The sequence below is a fragment of the Myxine glutinosa genome, chromosome 13 (assembly GCF_964187855.1).
Source record: "Myxine glutinosa chromosome 13, kmMyxGlut1.1, whole genome shotgun sequence".
Classification (NCBI taxonomy): domain Eukaryota; kingdom Metazoa; phylum Chordata; class Myxini; order Myxiniformes; family Myxinidae; genus Myxine; species Myxine glutinosa.
In genome coordinates this window covers 58,063,136-58,077,161 of record NC_136273.1, presented here as the reverse complement: position 1 = coordinate 58,077,161, position 14,026 = coordinate 58,063,136, and the positions used below count along the sequence as shown (strand labels likewise).

The 14,026-nt window shown below is 44.6% G+C and overlaps 1 protein-coding gene across 2 annotated transcripts in view; it reads right to left on the bottom strand.

Annotated features, from left to right (window-relative positions):
• The window catches only part of LOC137417471 (choline transporter-like protein 4), an 80,437-nt gene that overhangs the window by 33,898 nt on the left and 32,513 nt on the right, over positions 1–14,026 (bottom strand). For both annotated transcript variants that reach the window (XR_013621223.1, XM_078767540.1), the window contains exons 5-8: positions 12,546–12,662; positions 2,124–2,184; positions 1,388–1,526; positions 973–1,056 (exon numbers count right to left, since the gene is read on the bottom strand). Coding sequence is in view for 1 of the 2 variants with exons in the window: in XM_078767540.1 (XP_078623666.1) it covers positions 973–1,056; positions 1,388–1,526; positions 2,124–2,184; positions 12,546–12,662 (401 nt within the window). In the remaining variant the exon portion in view is untranslated. The remainder of the gene's footprint in view (positions 1–972; positions 1,057–1,387; positions 1,527–2,123; positions 2,185–12,545; positions 12,663–14,026) is intronic.

Below are 14,026 nucleotides of genomic sequence, written 5' to 3'. Positions count from 1 at the left end.
CACTCAGCTCTGTGTCCCCAAATGGCTGGTAAGGCTTGCTGGTCGCTCGTTACCTCCAAACCACCGCGCGGGAAACGCACAAAATGGCGCAGAGTGGCGCTCTTTGACACCCAGAGGGAACACAACGCAGTCCCAGTCCTCCGCCGACGTGGATCCTGTGCCTTTTAGTTCAAACTGTCCCGAACCGCTGTTTCTCACCAGCCCTTTCCCAAGAGTGCACACGAACTAAAGATCACATGCCTGTGACCAAGCCAGAACAAGGAGGAAATGCGACTGCCCACTATCAAAGCCAGGACCAGAAGAGCAAGATGGCGCGACAGCTTCTCTTTGCCTTCAGCTCTCAAACCTTCCACGCTGACATTACACTCTCTCCAATCACTGAGCTCTACTCAATCATCCCATCGCGCCTCCATTAATCATGAGGGCTGGGGCATGGCCTCCTCGTTACGAGTCGTCGGGGGGTGGAGTCCAATCTCTTTCGGGAAAGTTCGGATGACGTCGAAGGCCGTGAGGCGGGATTTACGTGCCTAGCGGCAAATGCTGCCCCTGTCGGCCCTGGCGGCGTGGTGAGCGAATGAGTCCATTTGTTGTAGTTGTTGTAATGGTGAACCTTTTTGATGCAATAACAACGAGGGGGAAAATCACAGGGCAATTACACACTGGGGTTTATCCTTAAGCCCCACCTAATTAGCATAGATCCACCCCTCGTATGGAGACACATATACGATCTTACCCGGACATTCGACACTACTTAGATACATCGAGGTGGGTTCTTCTTCTTCGCGACATTCGGAGCATGCTATTTTATACGATTCTATCTCGGCCAAGGTATTTGATCCATACCCCAAAAACATAACAATATCAATCTTTGTTCTCCTGATTTGACAAATTTGTAATGTATTGCAAATATGTAACAAGCTTGTGCTTAAGCCAATGGAGACCGGCTGAGAGAAAAGCCAGATAGATACTCACAGGATAATCCAGTACCATGACTTGGTGAAGTCTGCAAAGACCTTTATCCCGATATCTCTCGCATCCAAGGAGAGTGAAATTTTCCTAAAAGCAAAAACACATGATTGGAGTTCAATTGAGTGGCACAGAGTGGGAAGGCACAGGGGGATTGCTATTATTATTATTACATATCTATCTATTACGCACTGTATTCAAAATGGTCTAAATTCTTTTTCACCAGGACAATTTGGCCTGAGCCAAAGTTTTACAGGTCGGTTGGTAGCTGGCTAATTATTCTAGGATTCTATCTCAGGTGTTTTGGGCTGGCAGCATAGTCCAGAGGTAGTAATCACACTTTTGAGCTGTGTCAGTCTGCGTTCTCGACCCGAATATAAACTGTTGAATTCAAGCTTCTATCTAGCTATCGACAACTTACTTGGCAGCTTCTTGGAACTTGATGGCGGGTAAGTTACCAATCGGAGTGCGTATTGTATCACTTCCATTCACGGTGACAACAGTGCTGTTATCATCCTTTCCAGGAGTTACGAAAATGTTTGGGAAACACCGATTCATGACTGCGTTGCAGGGAAAATATTGAAAATCAATGACTCGTGCTTAATGCCACAACTTGCATATTTATAGTCTAATATTGATATGACAAAATGCCTTTAGTCCATCGTCATGGTTTTTCAAACTATGACTACATTGCAAAGTTGGCTATAAGAGTAGTGACCTATTGACTTCAATAATCTATTAAAGTTCAAAGTTCTGCATTTCTGCAAAGCTACATTTCCATGTCAAATCAACCCCATCCTCTTCCCGCTTTATCCTCTTAAAAAGCTCCCACAATCCGGACTCACTGGCCACCTTCACTCCTTCATTCCTCCCTTCTGCTTGTGGAACATCCCTCCTGATCCTCAGTCTGTTCAATCCCACTCTTCCATCAAGACGGCAATATGAGTGTATAAGGACACCTATGTTTATGATTAACCTGATCGTTTTATAAATAAAAGATTATTAAAATTTCTCTAATGATCATGTTTGGAAGATTGCTTTTAATGAGGAATATTAATTAAATCGAAACGGAAACTGCATTGATTACATGACACAAAATGTACTTTGAACCCATTTAATTTGGCATAAACCATGGTAACAGTGGCCGTGAAACGCACATGGCTGACTTGGAACGGTGTAGGCAGCACAATATTCTTGCTCCGATATCTGTAATGCTGTCTGTGAACAGGGAAACAATGTGCAGGAATAATGCAGACATCACATGTTTACTTACTATATATATTACTTGTGTGTATATATATATATATATATATATATATATATACTTAACTGCAGATATACATATATATACTGTATATGTATACTGTAGAATAAGCCTGGTGTTGGCTTAGCGGTTATGGTGCCGGCTTGGGATCTTAGGATCCTGAGTTTGAATCCCGGTCGTTCGCTGAATTAACGCCAGGGGGGTTGATTCAGCCTGTCATCCTTACGAGGTCGGCAAATTGAGCACCAGCTTGCTGGGATGAATGATCCTGGTGTGTACCCCGATTTAGAATAGGTGCACCGTACTGTGCACCGTAAGAGGCGATTAACAGGGTTGGCGGCAGGAAGGGCAGGGGACCATAAAACATTGCTGAAAATGGCCTCTAAATGGCGGGGAAAAATGGCCTCCAAAGGTGGTCTCCCCAAGGGGTTTTTCCTCCTTGGCCAAACGCTGTGTTAACGTGAATAAATAGCTTATCATGGCGTATCATGGGACAAGCCTACCAGAAATATAAATATTGTTGCGGATCTGCCACCGGCCTTCTTCCCTTACCAAGGGGGGATTAGTCCCCTTGTCTTTACTGACCTGGCGCAACCCGGGACCTATTACGTCCCTTCCGGGCAGCGCTAAATAGGGTTGCAGGACCAAATTCGCTGTTACCTAAGTACTAGCGCTGCCCTGGAAGCGAGGAAATAAACCCCGCATGAACCACGTGTGATGATGATACGCCGAGCGGTTTGCGTACACGTGATCCGCGCTATTATTACTTACTAGACCCGATTGGAGCGATCTAGTTCGTACCACGCTTAGCCAATGGAGAAATCACAAAGGCAATCGAATTGGAAAGGAAAGGAAGAACAAATGTTTAATTAATATGGCACGTATTTACAGCCAGGACGAAGAGACACAGGAAAATCCTTAAACAGTCTTATACTTAATACCCAGGACAAACGGGTCCGTCTCACACACACACTCACACGGGGATTGCTGATGGGCAGGTTGATGTTCACCAGCACGTCCAGGGATGGCTCCCATGCAGCTCTCTCTGGTCCCCGGCACGTCCCTTGGAGATGGAAGTAGGTGAAAGCAGGAGCTCGTAGCATGTCGCCTGAACGGAGTGGGTTATCACGAGGCGAACGGTAGAGGGCGGACTTTGGTGCGGCTGGCGGTTATTCACTCGCGGTCATGGCTGCATTCACTCGCGTGGCTGAAATGCGCTATATGCGTTACCAGCGCGTCTGGCTGCGCCCGCGTACTTGTACGGTTCAAAGTTCAACAACGGCGAGTGATGCAAATTATCTGGTCCTCTCTGCGTTCTCTCTCTGCGTTCCGCCTCCGGATCAGCTCTGCGAGTCCTTCTGCCACTGCCTTGTGCATGCGAGTCCTATCGCGCCACTGGTGCAAGTCCTTTCGAAGGCTTTTCGTCTGGGCTTATATAGACCCGCCCCGCGAACCTTCTGGAACCCACCAGACTCTCTTCACCACGCCCTCTTACGCCATGCCGCTCGAGCTCTGATTGGCTGGTGGCTCTTACCGTCATCACCTCTGCCGCTCCCGACCTCAACGCCGCCCCCACCTTTTTAGGCCTACCTCGTGTTACTCGACTAGTGGACAGCCACATGGGGCGCGGGATGAATTCCGCCCATAGAGGTAGAATGGAGGTTGGAGCAAAATGAATGTAGGGCCTACTCTCCTGTCTTTACACAACGCAGGTACTAAGAGGGGAATTGGCCTATTCTTACACATATTAAGACATAACTATACTATAAATGGGCCTATATGTTGCTCGTGTGACTAACTATGGGGGGCAAACCTTTAACATTTATTGCCTTCAATGTGCCAATCTCAAACCGCAGCAATATTATAAACCACAAACACGTATCATTCCACAAACACCAGTGCTACTGCTGTTTAACACTAAACTTAAAGAAATCTGGAGGAATCCCGACATCCTTGAGGCATTATATGCTTTTTGCGTCCACCACAGACCAGAGCCTAGATATACTGTAATCTGTATGCCCCAAAATAATATAATAGCATGACCCTTCCTGCCACTCCCATAGGAAGTGGGTGTACTAATATTTTGAAGATGGATCGGAAAACACACCTGCCATTTTACAGTTGTTTTGCTCTGAAATAGTCCAGAGATCGCACATGCTCAGAGAGGAGTGAGATAATGTTTTTACTCTGTCTACCTGCCTGGCAGTGAAACAAAATTGAAACTCATTCCAAACAGGAAAAGCACTGTTTTTAAGGACGTTATAAAGGGCATAAACAGGCACAGATAGGGTGACATAATTGACACTGTGACTTTTACAATATTTATTTGATATAAATTAAATTATCGCTCAATCAATCAATCAAATCACTCAATCACTTGGACACTGTGGAACACAAATCGCCTTCTAGTCACTTCCAAAACCCTTCCGTTTAGCAGGACTTGGATAATAGGGTGGTATGTAAGGATGGTGTATAAGACTGCTTCAATAGCTCTAAACCTCCGGCATTTTAAAACAACCTTTAAATTGATTATTCCATTTAAATTGAAGTATATACTTAAACACTGTGTGGGGTAACATGTTGCAAGAACTCTATAGTTAATTATGTGTCCTCTCTGACATAGGAGGAACACCTTTTTCCTATTTTTCTTCTTTCTTTAATTATCTAAAACAATTATTACAATCTCACACCATTCCTTCATTTCTGAGCCAATACTCTTCAAATTTGGCATGGAGGAACTTTAGCCCAATACACCCAGGCCCAAAATTTGCCCTGGAGGTTCTATGATTCAATAAACCCAAACCCTAAATTTGGCATGGAGCTACCTTGGTCCAATACACCTAAACCCCAAATTTGGCATGGAGGTTTTATGACTCAATAAACCCAGACTCCAAATTTGACATGGAGGTAGGTACCATAGCTCAATACACCGATACATACCTCTTAAAAAATTCCCGATTTGGTCACCATTCCAATTTTATGTGGTCACAGGTGAAACGCTACAGATCACACGTTTTGCTATTCCCTTGAATTTAAGTGGATAGAGATGAAATTTGGTGCAATCGTGCTTTCAAACAGCCCATACAAGGATGAATAAAAACAATTTCGGACTAGACTCATTTTTGGGATTATGGAGGGGTCAAAGGTCAAAATCTGTCACAAAGTTTAGGTTTTTGGCTTGCCATGCCTCTGTATTTCATCCAATCCAGTCAATAATTGGCTAAATGAAGCCTTTACAGTCCCTACAGGTTGAAGTAGACAAACACAAGTCTTGTGCTTTTCTTTAGACGCCACGCAGTCAAAGGTCAACATCTGATGTGAAATGAAGGTTTCTGGCCTAAAAAGCATTTCGATTTCAACCAATCCAGGCTACTCTTGGCACAACAATCACCATGCCACATGGTGCACATACACATCAACGCAGGTAGACATTTGTCTGGTGCCCTCTTTTGGATGTCATGGGGTCAAAGATCAACAATGGTTATGCTAAGTTCAGTTTGTTTGGCAGGCCAAGCCATTAATTTTTTTTAGCCAATGTAGACAAGATCTGCACAAACATTCACTGCCAGGGTCCCTACAGAATCCTACAGAACAAAAAGCAGGTAGATATTGATCTGGAAGTCAAAGGTCAAAATTGGTTATGAAATTCAGGATTTTTTGCTGAGTTTATATATTTATATTGTTGTGGTTTTGAGAACCCACACTCTTGTAAATATGACATCATTAAAGGTTAAAGGTAGCACCCCATAGATAGGCCACAAGCAACACATAGGTCACCATAGGACTTCAGTTATTTCATTAGTATGTGTAATGTGTATAGATAAGGCCATGTTTCCAATAGTTGAATCTGCGTTGTGTCAATCAAATAAGGAGTAGGCCCCATTCCGTCCATTTTGACAGCCTCCCTCTCCAAGCGATGCCATTACGCGCCCTCCTGTCTGTACCCCACGGCCCTCCCAATTTGGTACACTCCTCGGCCAGCAGCAGCAGCCTTCGCTGCCCGTGAGCTTGCTCAACGCCACCATAAGCCACGAGGTGAGGCCCGGAAAAAGGGGGGGGGGAGCACAAGAATGGAGGTGTGGCCACGTCAACCCACCATCAGGGTGGGGCCGGTAAGCGATGACCAGCCAACCAGGGCTGAAGTAAGATCGCCTGATAGGCGTGGCTTTTGGGCTGGTGGAGCGATCGCTGGTTCACTTATAAAAGCGCGAACGCAAAGCCCTTTCACAGGACTTACCAGGGGACTTATGCAGCGGCGCTCATTAAAGAGGACTTGTGGGTACATGCGCTTGGCAACAGGACTGATGAGAAGAGCTCGCCTTGAGAGGACTCGTTGAAAAATTGGTGTTGACAGGATGTATTGGGAGAGCGCACATTACAACAAACTCAGGGTACATGCGCTTGATCAGAGAGGGCTTGTTGGCATTGGGAGCTCAAAGCAGGACCTTGGAGAGGGGGCGTTTGGCGCGAGTGTGCAACTATTATGTGCGCTAGTACCAGCCTTTCCCCCCGTCATTATAACTGTCCGTTCGCGTTACACTGAAGAGCTGCCTGCCGGGTTTCGTCCGCTGGACCGGAGCCTGGACCGGAACCGGATTGGAGCCTGGACGCGCTGGTGACCATCAACCTGTTCCACCCTACCATCTACAATCCCCGTGTGAGTGTGTATGTGAGACGGGCACGTTTGTCCAGGGAATATGATAAGACTGTTTAAGGCTGCCCTGTGTAACTGCTTCTTCCTCTTCCTTGTACTTTCCCTTCTTTCGTTTCCTCTTTACTTTGTACATAATTAATAAACCCACCTGTTCTTCCTATTCTCCTGGTTTCCTCTTATCCGATCGCATCAGTCTTTTCTCTCATTGGGTAAGCGTGGCACGATCGGAACCACCATAATCGGGTCTAGTCCTTGTTAACGGCCCGAATCGCGGCTCGCTTCACTCGGCGTGTCCACTAACGCCGTAGTTCGGGCGGGAGTTATTTCCTTGCTTCATGGTCGGTGTTAGTAAATAGGTATTAGGACTAAGTCGACCAATAACCCTATTTAATACCGACCGGAAGGAACGTATAACTTCCGGGACTCGTGTCGGCCAGATAAAAGTACAAGGGGATTAACCCCCCCTTGATAAGGGGAGAGCCGACGTCCGAGATCCACAACAATATATTTCAGACATCTATATTACATCTATATTATAAGCGTCTATATTATAAGCATCTATATTATAAGCTAGTGACATCGTGAATATAGTGGCATTTATATTATAAGCGTGAAAGGTTGTCTGTTTGTTTGTTTGTTTGTTTGTTCTGAAACAGCGTCGCCATTTCTCAACGGATCTTCACCAAATTTGTCACGGGGGTCCCTCTGCACCACAGAATCACTGATAAACCAAAAAATTCCACCGCCCCTCACCGCCCCCCCCCCCCGGGGACCAAATTTGCCATTTCTCAACGGATCTTAACCAAATTTGTCATGGGGGTCCCTCTGCACCACAGAATCACTGATGAACCAAAAAATTCCACCGCTCCCCACCCCCACCCCCCCCCCCCCGGGGACCAAATTTGCCATTTCTCAATGGATCTTCACCACATATGGCACGAGGGTCCCCATGCACCACAGAATCACTCATGAACAAAAAAAAAAACCGACCACCCCCACCCCCACCCACACCGCCCGGGGACCAAATTTGACATTTCTGCACTGCCTCCAAATCAAAGCTATTTCATCCTCGGATACTCTCTCATGGAATGTTTCAGTAGGCGATTGTTCACAGCCATTTGCAATAATGTTTACAAATACTGGTATTTTCAGTACAAAAGGTAAGATGTAGTTATATTGATTTTGGTGTGTTTTTCAGTCAATGCGCATATTGTTTTTCACTCAGTGGTGTCATATACTACTCAACACTAACGTATGTTTTTCAGTCCATACGGATATTGTTCTTCACTCAGTGGTGTCATATACTACTCAACACTAACGTTTCAATACATTTGTGTTTTTCTCCTTTCTTACAGACAATCACTTCTCAGTAACTTCGTAAATGGGACCTAAGAGGCAACGTTCTGCAAGTGCAGATGCACATGCAATACAAGTACAACAAAAGAGACAAAGAGAGTCCTCAACAGAGAGAGAAGCTCGACTTACAGCCCAGCGAGCCAGACAGGCACAACTGAGATCAGCTCAAACTCCTGCTCAAACACAAGCGCGAATTGCTGCACAACAGACCAGACAGGCAGCACTCAGGGCTGCAGAAACTCCGACCCATACAACTTCTAGAAAAGCGGCTGATTTAGCCAGACATTCAGCAGCCAGGGCAGCAGAAACTCCAGTCCAGACAAGAGCACGACTTGATGCACACCACACCATGCAGACAGCAGTGAGAGCAAGCAAGTGGCAGAACAAGAGGCTTGCTGCCTTTCAATATGACTCCTCCATCAACTATGAAGGTGATTCTATTGTTCACATAGGTGGAATGTATGTCATCTGTAAACACTGTAGAGCAAAGAAGTGGAAGGCTGAATCACCTGGAATGTGTTGTGCTGGAGGCAAAGTGCTTCTCACACCCCTCACAGAACCACCTGAACCACTAAAGTCACTTTTAGCTGGCAGCAACAGAGACTCCCACCATTTCTTGGCAAACATACGAAAGTACAACTCCTGCTTTCAAATGACCTCATTTGGTACTACAAGCATTGTGCAGCAACAAGGATGGATGCCAACTTTTAAGGTTCAGGGACAGGTTTACCATTTGGCTGGTTCGCTTTTGCCCTTACCTAATGAAGACCCAAAGTTTCTTCAAATTTATTTCCTGGGTGATGAGCAGTAGCAGGTACAGCAGCGCTGCAGAAATATTACAACTGTCAGAGAGGAAATTGTGCTGGCCCTTCAGCAGATGCTCCATGCTCATAATAATTATGTTAAGAGTTTTCGCACTACTTTGCATAATCTAACACAGCCAAACTGGAAAGTAATCATCCATGCTGACAGAACTCCAACAGGACACCATCCACGGCGCTTTAATGCTCATACTGTTTCGGATGTGGCTGTCCTCATATCTGGACAAGAATTCAATCGGCAAGACATCATTCTCCAACAGCAAGATGACAAACTGATTCGTATTTCTGAAACTAATAAGGCCTATGATGCCTTGCAGTATCCTCTCATATTCTGGAAAGGTGAGGATGGATATCACTTTGAACACCAAAAACGTGATGGAAAAAAGGTGTCTGCCAATGACTTCTATTCCTACCGAATTATGGTCAGACAAATGGACAGTCATATTTTGCGATATGGTCAGCTCTTCCACCAATTCATTGTTGCCATGTATGCCAAGATTGCGTCTGAGCGATTGTGCTACATCAGACACAACCAGAAGAGATTAAGATTGGAAAGCTATGTTCACCTGAGAGATGCTGTTGCAAATGATGGTCATGCTGCCATTGCTGGACAGTTGGTTATACTGCCCTCTTTCTTCACAGGGGGTCCTCGCTACATGCATGAGTACACACAGGATGCCATGACTTATGTTCGCTACTAGGGTAGACCTGATCTGTTTATCACTTTTACCTGCAATCCTACATGGCCCGAGATCACAGCAGAACTTATGCTTGGTCAGACAGCCCAAGACAGGCATGATCTTCTTGCCAGAGTGTTTCGCCAGAAGGTTATTTCACTTATGAATCTCATCACAAAAGGTGCTGTTTTTGGAGATTGCAGATGTTACATGTACTCCATTGAATGGCAAAAGCGTGGATTGCCACACATCCACATTTTGGTCTGGCTTAAGGATAAGATTCGTCCATCTCAGGTAGATGATATCATCAGTGCAGAGATTCCAAATCCTACCGAGGACAAAGTATTGCACGAAGTAGTGGTGAAGCACATGCTCCATGGTCCCTGTGGTCACATCAACACTCATTCTCCTTGCATGAAAGCAGGAAAATGCACAAAACGATATGCCAGACCTCTTCTTACAGAAACTCAGACAGATCAGGATGGATATCCTTTGTACAGAAGAAGAAAGCCAGGTGATGGGGGCTTCACCACTACTGTCAGAGTGAAACAACAAGAAATTGTCATTGACAACCAGTGGGTGGTGCCCTTCAACCCTCTCCTTTCACGCATCTTCAAATCACACATCAATGTTGAAGCATGCTACTCAGTCAAGTCTATCAAGTATGTCTTGAAGTGCGTCAACAAAGGTACTGATCAGGCAGTCTTTGGTCTGCAGAGAGAGGAAACCAAAAGTGATGAGGTATCAGCATATCAGATGGGTCGTTACATCGGCAGTAATGAGGCTGTGTGGCGTATTCTCAACTTTCCCAATGATGAACGCCACCCCAGTGTTATGCATCTTGAGATCCATTTGGAAAATGGGGAAAGAGTTTACTTCACAGAAGAAACCGCGCTGCAGCGAGCCCAGCAGCCACCGAGGACCAAACTAACTGCATTGTTTGATTTGTGCAAACAGGATTCCTTTGCTGGAAGTCTTCTCTACTGTGAAGTGCCCAGATATTACACCTGGCAAGAAGGGAAAAAGGCATTTCGGCCAAGAAAGCAAGGTGCAACAATCCCTGGACACCCTCACGTCAGATCCAGTCAAGTGTTAGGTCGTGTCTACACTGTTCATCCCAGCAACTCTGAGTGCTTTTATCACAGACTCCTCCTGCACAACATTCATGGTCCAACCTCATTCCAGGATCTCAAGACAGTTACTGGATATGTCTGTGCAACATACTGTGAAGCTTGCCTGAGAAGAGGTCTCTTGGAAGATGATGCACACTGGAACAGTACCTTGGAAGAGGCTGCAGTCTCGCATTCTCCAAGCAAGATGAGGAGCCTCTTTGCTATCATTATCTGTGCCTGTTCACCATCCAATCCTGAGCAACTTTGGCATAATCACCAGGACAGCATGACAGAAGACATACTGTATCAAGCACAACAAGAGTCAAAAAACCCAAACCTGTAGTTTACCTCTGCCATGCACAACCAAGCATTGGTACTCATTGAAAATACTGTACAGTCCATGGCTGGCAAGGATCTTCAACAGTGTGGACTGCCTGCTCCTGTACGAACTGAACCTGCAACTCTCAGTCGAGAGATGCTTCAATTCTGACAAGGTACCAATGTCCTTGTTTTGATTTAAACGTGGTTGAAGGGGGTACGGAGGGACATGCTGCATTCATTTGCAAATGTGTGCAATTCTACAGTATACATATGAATGAATTAATTAATAAATGAATGAATGATCGTTTTAAGGCCATTTTTCCCCGCTAGAGTGGGGGTTAGCCTTACAGGCCCCATGACAATCATGGTTCCCTGTTTGAGGTCCATGTTTTACGGCCGGATGCCCTTCCTGCTGCCAACCCTGTTGGTCACCTCTTGCCACACACAGGGAATTACCAGTGAACTGGTACTCAATTTGCCGACCTCAGAAGGATGATCAGGCTGAGTCAACCCCCCTGGCATTAATTCAGCAATCAACCGGGATTCGAACCCAGGATCCTTGGTATCCCAAGCCAGCACCCTAACCGCTAAGGCTAAGCCAACACGAGTCCAGGATAGGGGATATTATTAGTACGGTATAAATATTGTTTTGTATATACGGTATTACGGTATTATTATAATATTAATGATTAATTCATGAAAAAACATTATAGTAAAATAATTCATATTGTTGTTAGTTTTGTTATTAGAAACAACCTTGGAAAAACGCCATGATAAGCTATCTAAACATGGATATATAATACCTTAACACGGATTTCACCCAAGGTGGAAAACCCCCTTGGGGAGAGGGGCAAATGAAGTCGCGACAACCTCCATCGTGCGACCCTTAGTCCTCCTGTGAAGTTTGGTTGAGATTGGATAAGAAGCGACCGAATATATCACGATCAGACAGACAGACACCAAATTGCGTATTTTAGCATGACGATAACATTCAATTTCAATATTTTATTCCTCGATCATAAACGGACGTTTACAGACAGACAGACGGACATTAAGCAATTGCTTAACTCCGCTTTTTGCTTTGCCTGTGCGGGGTAACAACAACAACAACAACAACAACCACCACAACAATGATGACGAATGCGACGTTGGTGACAATAATAACAGCAACGACACATCTTCTATTGAGATATTTAAATCGACAAAAATAACTGAAAATAATTATGATCATCTACCTGGATGTCAATCAAAGGAGAGTTTATCGACACGGCCAGAGATCATTTCAAAAATACCAAATGTGATAAGTGGATGATTAAACAGACTTGCCTGCAACACCTTCACACGGCTGAGAAGCAAATCAAATGAGGTACTTACCAAGGTGGTTTCTGAGAGGCTGAAGCCTTTTTGGCAAAAAATTTCTTTGTAGGCCTGAGCTGCTTCTTTAGTAATATCTGCAACCCAAAACTCCGTTGGACACTTTGCTACGCAAATCTTGAGGACGTATTTTGGGAAAGAAAGAGGGAAAGAGGGATGGGAATATTATCCATTGACATGTACAAGTTCGATTACATTTTCACTCCCTTTTCGACATAATGCATATCCTTTTTTTTTATTATCATCGATTCATTTGTCTAGAATCAAATCAGCTGGGATCATGGCAATAGCATGGTGTTGTTTATGGCCTAAAGTATGAAGACAAATACAAAAGTATTCTTGCAAAATTGCATTGATTATTTGTGTAACTACAGACGGAATTCCGATCTCCTCTGCCCTCCCACACTCTTTATGCTTCCTAACATATCATATCTCTTCCCTCCCCTTACCTCTGTATCTCCAAAACCTCCTTTCTCTACTTTCTCCATTCCTTTCACAATCCCCAATCCTCATTTCTCTCTCCAATCATCATTCCTTCTGTTTCTTTTCTCAATTTCACACTTCTCGATCCCCCACTTCCGATATGTATGCAATCAATATATTGGCTCTTGTACATATTTTACGGTTCTACCCCATCCAGAAAACTGTCAAAGTTTTGACTCTTTCTTTCTTTCTTTTTTCTCAATAAACTTTTTTTTTTTTTCTCTTTTCTTTTTTTTCTTTGACTCAAAGTTTCTGTCAAAACTTTCAAAGTTTTGTTTTCTACCCGTCAAACGGGTTTGGCAAGTTGCGAAGCATCCACGACAGCTAATCGTCCCTGGAAATTCTTGCCAGCTCTCACAGCAGAACCGTGTTACCATACAACAGGTGAAGTTTTCTGTGCGAGCGGATATCGTGCCGGCAGCCACGTGACGGATCGTATTCAATGGATGAGCGGAACCGACTCACGTGACCACGATCATATCTATTGCCCAACTATGTGTGAGGAAACAAGTTGCATTTTATACATGTAATCAGGCCAGGGCACATATAAACAGGTCAAATGCAGCACATATTTACAAGACAATCAAATATAGGGCAATGCTGTCTGGAACAGTGTTTGTCTGTCCTTCCGGTGTATGTACGTATGTACGTTCCTCACAAACGTCCACCAATCAGAGCTGAGGATCTACTGTGTTAACTCTCCTCTTCTTTGCTTTCAGGCTATGTCCCCTTGTCCTATCACTGTCTATTGTGCCGAATAATTATTCTGCATTTATTTTGTCTCTACATTTCATTATCTTAAACATCTCTAACATATCCCCTAGTAACCATATCCTTTCTGATGTATAAAACCCTGTCTCCTTCTGTAGCTCCTCATAGCTGAGTCTAGCTAGGCCCGGAAACAATCTCGTAGCCCTGCACTGAACAGTCTCTATGACAGTCATGTCCTTCCTGTGTTGTAGTGACCAAAACTGCAGACAATATTCTGGATGAGACCT